At 37.3% G+C, this 9,622-nt stretch overlaps 1 protein-coding gene across 4 annotated transcripts; it reads right to left on the minus strand.

Annotated features, from left to right (window-relative positions):
* Window positions 1-4,377: 4,377 nt before the first annotated feature.
* On the minus strand, window positions 4,378-8,501 carry LOC126621634 (transcription factor bHLH121-like). Of its 4 annotated transcripts, none has more exons than XM_050290177.1 (6): window positions 8,182-8,501; window positions 7,528-7,649; window positions 6,607-6,734; window positions 6,008-6,511; window positions 5,677-5,858; window positions 4,378-5,025 (listed from the first exon to the last, which is right to left on the minus strand). In XM_050290177.1, exons 1-5 carry the CDS (start codon window positions 8,484-8,486, stop codon window positions 5,712-5,714), a joined length of 1,206 nt encoding a protein of 401 aa, XP_050146134.1. In that variant the 5' UTR covers window positions 8,487-8,501; the 3' UTR covers window positions 4,378-5,025; window positions 5,677-5,711. The 4 variants fall into 4 exon arrangements, with proteins under 4 accessions (XP_050146134.1, XP_050146132.1, XP_050146133.1 ...); XM_050290175.1 differs by lacking the exon at window positions 4,378-5,025 and adding an exon at window positions 5,041-5,417; XM_050290176.1 differs by lacking the exon at window positions 4,378-5,025 and adding an exon at window positions 5,041-5,482.
* Window positions 8,502-9,622: the final 1,121 nt, after the last annotated feature.

Genomic DNA, 9,622 nt, shown 5'->3' on the forward strand with positions numbered 1-9,622 from the left:
CACTTCTTCTTCAAGATCCCCATGAAGAAATGCATTATTCACATCCATTTGGAATAAGGGCCATGCATTATTGATTGCCACAGACAACAATACCCTCATTGTATTCATTTTGGCAACATGAGTAAAGGTCTCTTTATAGTCAATGCCATAGGTTTGAGTAAAGCCTTGAACTACTAACCGTGCTTTGTGTCTTTCAATGCTTCCATTGGAGTTGAATTTGGTCTTATATATCCACCTACTTCCCACGACCTTCTTGCCATTTGGAAGATCCACCACACTCCATGTCTAGTTATCATTCAGAGCTTGAAGCTCTTTAGTCATAGCATCTTGCCACTCAGGCATGCATGTGGCTTCATGAAAATTCCTTGGTTCGAAAGTGTGGGACAATTTGTTAAGGAAATAAGTATGAGAAGATGAGAATCTATGATAAGAAATGCCTGCAGAGATAGGATGCCTTGCAGTGTAAGTAACATACTCTTGTAACCTCACTGGTGGATGTCTATCTCGTGTAGGATTTCTTCTTGGTGCACGTATAGCTTGCTGATTTGGTTGAGCTTCTGATGGTCCAGATGAGCTTGGCACTGCATCAATTACGCTTTCAGTGAGTTGAGAATTACTAGTGCTGATATGAGCAGGAGTGACTTCATGAATTTCTGTTGGAATAGGTAGTGGAAATAGGTCCATAAGATCTTCCATATTAGCATTAGTCTCCAACCCTTTGTGGAAATAAGGTGAATATTCATCAAATCGCATATCTCTAGAGACTGCCAGCTTCCCCGTGTTAGGGTTGTACACTTTGTAACCCTTTTGAGAACTGGCGTATCCCATAAACACACATTTGGTAGCTCGAGGGTCGAGTTTGTCACGATGGAGAGCTTGAATGTGCACATAACAAGTACAACCAAATGTCCTAAGGTGAGACAAGTTTATAGGCCTCCCATTCATGACTTCAAAAGGAGATTTAGTATTCAACACCCGAGTTGGTAGTCTATTAATGATGTACGTGGCAGTGAGTAGGGCTTGAGACCAAAATTTCTTAGGAACATTCATTTGGATCATAAGTGATCGAGTCTTTTCCAATAAGTCTCGATTCTTTCTCTCTGCCACACCATTTTGTTGTGGTGTACCAACACAGCTAGTTTGATGCAAAATGCCATGATTGCTCAAGTAATTACTCATGTTATTGGAAGTGTACTCGGTACCATTATCTGATCTTAACATATATAACTTAGATGAAAATTGATTGGTGATTAGGTTGTGAAAGTCCTTAAAAGCATCAAACAAATCACTTTTAAGTTTTAAAAGATACAACCAGGTTACTCTAGAATAGTTATCAATAAATGTAACATAATATCTATACCCATCAAAGAATTCTACACGAGAAGGACCCCAAATATCAGAGTGAACAAGCTCAAAAAGTTTACTAGTTCTAGAATTAAAGGAAACAAAAGGAAGTCTAGTGGTTTTTGACATTTGACAAGTTTCACACTCCAGTGTGTTTTTACAAAAAAAGGGAAACAACTTGGTCATCACATGTTCTGAGGGATGGGCAAGGCGTTGATGCCAGAATTGGTGTTCCTGAACTTGACTTAAGTTGACACTGATCTTTTTGACAAAATTGGACTCCTTTGAGAGATAGTAGAGTCCATTCAAGAAGTACCCTTCACCAACCTTCTTCTGAGTAACTCGGTCTTGAAACACAACACTGTGAGGGGAAAATATGGCAAGACAGTCTAAGGTTTTTATGATTTTTCCTATTGACAATAGCTGAAAAGGAAAAGAAGGTACATAGAGAGCAGTGGAATCAGTATGCTCACTTAGCAATCTAATCTTTCATTTCCCTATAATAGGTTCCCCTTTCCTATTTGCAACAGATACATGAATTGGATCAATAGTTCTTTGAAAATCGTGGGGACTAGAGGGTTTATTAGTTATATAATCAGTGGTACCAGAGTCAATAATCCAAAAATCATATGTAACATTTGCATTAAGAGCAGTGGAAATGGCACTGATAATACTTGGAATATTGCCTTTCGATGTGTTCTCCGAGTCAGCCAAGAAACCAGCAAATTTCCCTAGCATTGCAGTAGGGTTTTCAGGTGTCATTTCATCAGGTTCAGTGCTTCCTTGCTTCTTTTGAAGAAAAATAGCAAACTCGTTGATCAATGACACATGATTTGTTGAGAAATTGGTCATTTCATCAGTTGAGGAACAAGCTGAATGAAATGCTTTTGGAGTGACTCCACCCTTCCCATCTTTGATCATCTTGCCTTCCCTATCAAACTTAGGCTTTAACTTCGAATGAAGAATCCAACATTTTTCTCTCAAATGTCACTTCATGTTGCAATAAGAACATTTCCAGTCTGCCTTCTTGCCAAGCACCCTATCACCAGTTGCTTTGTGATTTGTCGTGAAAACCCTAGCTTCAAAGTTGGATTTGGGCTCAACGTTCATCACTCTTCATCGAGTTTCCTCTCTCTGGACTGCATGACACACACTGGTAAAAAAGGGCAGCTCTTGAGTCATTACCAAGTGACTACGCAGGTCTTCATACTCCGCTCCCAAACTTTCTAAGAGTTGAAACACCTTGTCTTCATCAGCCCTCTTCAGTAGCACAGCGGAATCAGTCGTGTGTGGACGATACATATCGAGTTCATTCCACATGGATTTCATACTTCCAAGGTGTTGAACAAATGAGTGATCACCTTGCTTTAAACTAGCCACACTCTTCTTCAGTTGAAAGATGCAAACTGAGTTATTTTGGCTGCCATACATATCTTTGACAGACTCCCATAGAAGAAGGGAAGACTCTGAGTAGCTGAAAAGCTCAGACAGTTTTGGCTTCATGGAGTTAAGTAACTAGGACATGACTAGCTGATCAGTAGCATGCCATGCATCGTAAGTTGGTGAAGTGGATTCTAGGGGCTCAGAGCTTCCATTGATAAACCTTAGCTTCGATCTTCCTCCTAGAGCAAGTGACACAGCTCTTGACCAAAGAAGGCAGTTGAACTCGTTCAGTAGCATCGAGCAGAGTTGTTGATTTTGATTGTTCTCAATCCCTTGGGTTAAGTTTGGGGAAGAGGATGAGGCATTGTCGGCACTAGACACATTTTCTTTTGCCATCTCTATCGATGATGAGCAAATGAAGAAGTAAAAAAAATGAACAAAGTCAGGACCTTATGGTTCCTGCTCTGATACCATGTTGAGTTTTGATTTCAATATTTGTTGTATATTTCATTATGAAGATTACAAGAGAGTGAAGGCAACTCTTATAGAGAGCCAAAAGAAAGCTACAATAGATTGTAGGATAACTACACAAACATAATCCCTAAAATCTGCCCTAACAAGTGGAAAAACAAAAACCAAATTACAAGTAAAGAAGCTTTTACAAGCAACTAAGAAAGGTTGATGTAAAGTGAATGACAAGCTATGGAAAGTGATTGGTGAATGACAAGCTATGGAGAAAGGTTGATGTAAGGTGAATGACAAGCTATGGTGAGGATGACAACTCATACATACAACCCATCTATACAAACCGGTTTTAACATATATCAACCGAGGACGAAACGAAGACCCTCCTCAACCATAAAAGAAGACCATTCTTCTACAATTAATCCTTAATATCATTATTGTACTTAAACTAATCATTAGAACCCACTAGTGATGAGAACTCCTCTACTTTGTGGACGTAGCCAAACTTAGGATGAATCACATACATCTTGTATTTACTTTTCTATCTCTATATATTTACATATTATCTTCACTAGGTGATCGAATCAATTGAGCAAATGTTACAAACTTAATACTTTACGTTGTTCCAAAATCTCGCTGACGTTATTGTAAAATCTCGTTGATTTTGTGCATCAATAAAAACAAAGAGTAAATCGAAGAGTAAAAATGTAAAGAATTTGTAACTCAGTGAGTCGATTAAACGTATTTACCCGTACATTTCGCGTGTTTGACTTGATTCTCTTTCCTAATGTGGTTTATCAACCTAGGTGTCATCTCAAAACAACTTTAGGCTCATCCACTATGATGGTTGGTAGAGCAGCTGTTGCCTATTCATTCTTCTGTGTTCATCTAAGAACGACGTCAAAAACAATGTCATTTGATGGATTCAACTATAATTTATGATAAATATTATATTAAGGATGAATGATATCATTTTGGACCTTCAAACACGTAGAATGTGAGATATTGAGAAATTTAGTTGAGAGAAGTTAAAAGTATTTTTTTAGCACTCGAAATTCTATGTTCGGTTCTCTCATTCTGAAAATTGATTGTTGACAAAAATTAAACAAACAAGTTTGAGCAATATGGCAATATGCATCTTGAATTGAAGTTTGAGTAGAAACCAAGAAACAGTTGGAAAAACAGTTGAGAAAAAGAGGTCAAGTTGGCCGCTTTATTTTGTCTTTTCATTGAAGTTAAGCAAAGCGTACTAAAGCGACAAAGAAGCATATTCAATTTGGATATATTTCGGCATTCTTGCATGCATTGCAATTGCATCATCAAATTCTGCACTCAAATTACAAATACACTGGCACCCAAGACGTACGCCTTCCACTCTCTCGGAGTATATTCTGAGTTCAAAACTCATAAAAAGTTCCGTCAGAGCATCTCATGCGCTCAAATTTCATGAACGAGTGTTGTCTCTATTGAGTTGCCTGCGTCGGAGTACGTTTTTCTCCTCTCCGACCAAATTTCGCCGTTCACTCAAAGTGTTTGGGTTGGATGCAAAACTCATTTCATCCGTTTATCGAATTTGTGGCTTTCATTGGACATTTCTTTGTATTCATGCAATGCAAGCACCCCACTCTCGTATCCCTTTCAGCATTTAAGGTCCTCCAAATGGTTTCACCAATCACAGCCCCCGTGCCATCACGTATTTTGCCCCCTTTGGACCTCAACCTCACAAGATTCACGATTACGACACGCTTCCTTTTAAATTTATCCCAAAATATCTACAGATCAGATTCTTCTGGGAAAACAACGTAAAACTTTCAACCACAGCCGCTCATCTGCCTAAGAATTCAGAAATGATAAGTTTTGGTCTCTTTTGTATTATACAGGCTACAATTTCATGCTTAAAAATCACATCCAAATGTATTTGGACGTAAATTATACTCCGACCAACTATGATCGAAGAATTATGTACATTATGATAGTTCATCTCGGTCGTCTCCACGGCGCTCATGTAGCCGAAATTCACCTTCTCCCTCATGATGAAATGCAAAAACCATAACAAACCAGAACCAGATACCATTGATCAATGTGACCTTGATCAAAAACTCGACCATCGCATTAGAACATTGAAACATTATTTGCATCCAACGCGTTCTCCCACTACTTCATGCATTATGTTCCATGCTAATATGCCAATACATGAACTTAACCAGGAATGATGTAAATCCTTCCTATTTTCCACGGGATATGCATATTAGAGAGTTTGGGGATGTCGTTAGTACATTTTATAACCAACCTGATGCAATTGATACCATAAAATAATAACAAACTCTATTCTCTTTAAATGAAAACAACAGTTGGTTATATTCTTTGAGGGCTAGGTTTACACGTAACACGTTCTTGAAGTGAGATGACTCGCGCATTTTTCATAGATATTTTCCAAATCATAAGACAATGGCTTTAAAGAGAATAAATAAAAATAGAACCTACCTTGTTCCGTTCTTTGTTAACCCTTTTTCTCCTTTTCAGTCGTGAGCCTTTTTGCCACCAACTACACTATTAGATGAGCTATCCTGTACACTACGAGAAGAAGAACATCTACTTGACGAACTGCCTTCTCTGTTTTCCAGCCTCGCTGACTTTTTAGATTTTCTTCGTACTGATGACAAATCCTACAAAACAATGAAGTTAGGTAAACGAGGACTGCCATTCCCAAAAAATGTAAAATGAAACCAACAAGGTCCATCGTAATTGCGTTAAAATGATTGTATAGCTTTATATCTTTCACAAAACAACTTAACATTAAAAGGCTACAGCTAACCTGATCCGAAGTAGATCCAGGAGTCTTCAACTCTAGTTCTGTCGTGACATCGATTGAATCCTCACTTTTTTGAACCTGGCTCTCCCCGGGTGATTTGTTTATAGCATCTTGTTTGCCTGAAACTTGAGACTGGCTTCCTGGATGCACTACTGGAGATACATATTGGGTGGACTGCTGCTCAACCAGAGTATTAGGAGTAATATATGGAAGATAAGTTGAGCAGGGGTTCGGAATGACCCCAGGATTCTGGTTTCCGAAATAATGGTATGGCTGCATATGTGGATGCATGGGCATTGGTCGTGGAGGCATTTGCATGGGCATTGGCATTGGCATTGTCATCGGCATTGGATATGGATATGAAGGTGGGGCCATTACAACTGAGTGATCCATAGCACCCCAAGGGAACATAGTCCTGAGTCTCTGCTGATACTGAGCATTAAGGTCCTCGATGTCAGATTTAAGAGATGCCTTCTCTTCTCTAAGGTCATTTTTCTCATGTGTCAACTGTTATTAAAATAAAATAGTGATTAGGTTCCAATAAATGAATCCAACATATCTGGACATAATTCACCAGAGTATAGAGATAATTACTAAATCACCTCACGAGACTCTTCGGTTAGAGAAACACACTCAGATTTAAGTTTGTCTACTTCTAATGTCAAATCCTTCAGCGCTTGAATTGTGTCCGCTATAATGGTTGCTTTGTCATTTTTGGGTCTGTCCGGATCTGCATTTTACACACGTAAATCAACACAAAAGTATGCGCTACTCATGTCTCCAGCAAGGAAAGAAAAAATGAAAATCCATAAGTGTGCATCATACTAAAAGTTATGGTAGTTATGCAGGAAGCATAAAGAAGTTCATCGGTAAGATATAGTCCCCCATCAATCTGGCCCAAGTTTCCAACTTCTAGATCATGCTCCCCAAACTAGAGTTCAGAGCATAGTTAACTTGACTCAGGTTTCTCATTAGAAACTTTATCTTAGAAAGATACTAGTTATCCAAAAGGGTCAGATGAAAATTTCAATGACAAATACTTCTCCGCATAGCACTGACTCCAAAAAAAAAATGCGATACAAATGTACTAAGAAAATGAAGCATTTCTTAGAACTTAGAAGGCTGTTTGCATAACCAGAAGAAGGAAATTGATCAGACATGCAGTGAACTGCAGAACACAAAACTTTCATATGCAAATCTATAAAGAGTAGGGGGTTAATAAATGTGTGCCACAATTCGTATATGGCACTCAGCTCTGTAAGGAAAGTCAAATATAAGTAGTCTATCTATACATACTTCACTATCACGAAATAATACAAAAACAGAATTTGACGATAGGCTATAGCAATACTCATCTGGACTGAGTTACAGATATCAAAGTATCAAAATCTCTATCTATGGTTATCTATGTCATAGCTGAACTTCATCACATTATGAGGCATTCGGAAAAGAACCGGTTATTAGTCGATTATTGATAGATTCACAACAATTAAATAGTTATTTTTATATAGTGCTAAGCTCACCTAGGACATTTCCCAACTCAAGAAACTGCTCATTTAGTCGATCCCTCCTCAACTTCTCCCGGTCAGCCTTCTGAATCTTTCTAGCAGTTAGACAATCCTTAACTTCCCCCTCAGGCCTTTGGCTGCAAACAGTAATCAATCATGATACTTTAACATACATTGATAACAAGATAACCCACCAATAATCTCACTGTACCCCGAAAGTCAACTCATGAAAAGGCTTTTTTTTGCACACATTCATTTGCTAAGTGGGTTCACAACAGAGAAGTTGCACACAGCAAAACACACAATAATCCGTTAAACTAGCAAGCGAGGGGCTTGTAGCTCAGTTTGTTAGAGCATTCTCCCTCGCAACCGAGGTCCCAAGTTTGAATCCCCATTACAACCAAAATCTTAAAAAATGTGTTTAGCACGGTAATTAAGCAGAATGTAAGCAAACCCTTTTTTTTTTATTTTAAAAAAAATACCATTTGGACTGGAAAGCAAAAGTTATTGAAAATTAGCTCAGCTAGAAACAAACCCAGAAAAAGATAACTATATATTTCTAATTTTCAACATTTAATCTGATGCTGCTGCGATAAAAGGGCAACAAACATAAATTTTCATAAACATAATATATATATAGGATCTGGAATCGTAAAGGGCAGGACGAACCTTGAATTGGGTTGGGAGCGAGTGGGGGGCAGGCGGCGATCGGAAGCGGGCTGCGGAAATTCGTCGGCAAATGAGAACGGAGGCTGCGCGGATTGGTTGAAGTTTTCGTGTTTGAGCTGATCCATGAGAGAGAGAGAGAGTCTGTCTACATGGTGGAGGAAGTAGATGAAGAGAATTGAAGGCAGCACATTGTTTTCAGGTGTCGTGTCCAAATGCAATTTGTAACGAGCGAATCTTATCTGCCAGAACGTCGTTTTTTTGCTTCTCTGGTGACAGACTCGCAGTCGCCCGGTGCCACCGGGCATTTGACTTCCTTTTCTTCTTTTTTTTCGCATAATTTTTGCTTTTTTTTTTTAACAAATGCATTTTGGTAATTTTGTTACAAAGCTAAATAAATATAAAATTATACAGAGGAAACTGATAAAATTATATTAACTTATATAGTTATTGTACCGAGATTTTCTGTAATAAAACTTTGAAACTTGACTTGGTATGCGTGATAAAGTTCAAGTTTTAGAATAATATTATTGTAGTTAAAGTTTTTCACAATAGTTTGAGTGAGTGTGGTACCTATATATGGAAATGAGGTAATTTAATACTTATATGCTATTTTTACACTAGCGTAAATTCAAGTTACTGGTATACCAGTCATGAGTTTAATACAATGGTATTAATTCATGAGTTTAATATATCATTATCATACTTAAATTATTTGGCCCACTGTAGAAATGTAGCTTCTATATGAGTTCAATACAATGGTATTGTATTCACTTTTTTTCTCCTACTGTGGAAGGCCTAATAGTGTGTATTTCAAACAATACTTTTTACCAATTTACTATAAGATGATTCTATTATAAGAATCAAGAATTCAAGGGTGAATTTCATAGAGTTTTTTAATTTTCTAAAATTCTCATAAAAATTATCTATTTCTAAAATCTATTTATTAAAGAATGTATTAAACTAACAATCAATGAACTCTCTCATGAAATTAAAAAAAAACTTCATATTTAAATATTTTCAATGAGGTTATGAGTTCAAATGTATAGACAACTTTTTTTTTTATATAACAAAAAGGATCTTTTAGTTTAAATATTAATTTTAAGATTATTTTAAACTAAAGTATTATTATTTTAGTTTAGGTAATGGGTCCACGAATGTCCCGATTGATTGGGCTGGGGTGGAGAAGGATTTTTGAGTTATGGGGGATCTAATTGCCCAATTGCTTAGGCAATTGGGATAGGGTGGAATTGCTCTAATGGAAAAGTCAACCAAAATAGCTTATACATACTATTATAACTTAATATAATTACATATAATTGTCACTTAATTCTACCAAGGTTTATGACCGGCCAACTTTTTGGCGACCGATCAATCCAATTTTTTGGCCCGCGGCCAATCCAATTTTCCGATCTCAATATCATTGTTAAAAAATGACTTTAAA

This window comes from Malus sylvestris, chromosome 5 (assembly GCF_916048215.2).
Source record: "Malus sylvestris chromosome 5, drMalSylv7.2, whole genome shotgun sequence".
NCBI classification, from domain to species: domain Eukaryota; kingdom Viridiplantae; phylum Streptophyta; class Magnoliopsida; order Rosales; family Rosaceae; genus Malus; species Malus sylvestris.

Excerpts from the sequence above, each read along its gene's own strand:
- LOC126621634 (XM_050290177.1), bottom strand. The coding sequence starts at position 8,486 with ATGCCCGGTGGCACCGGGCGACTGCGAGTCTGTCACCAGAGAAGCAAA. Across the intron at positions 6,735-7,527 it reads TGAGTTGGGAAATGTCCTAG|ATCCGGACAGACCCAAAAAT; the intron begins GTGAGCTTAGCA and ends TGTAAAATGCAG. Across the intron at positions 5,859-6,007 it reads CTGGATCTACTTCGGATCAG|GATTTGTCATCAGTACGAAG; the intron begins GTTAGCTGTAGC and ends ATTGTTTTGTAG.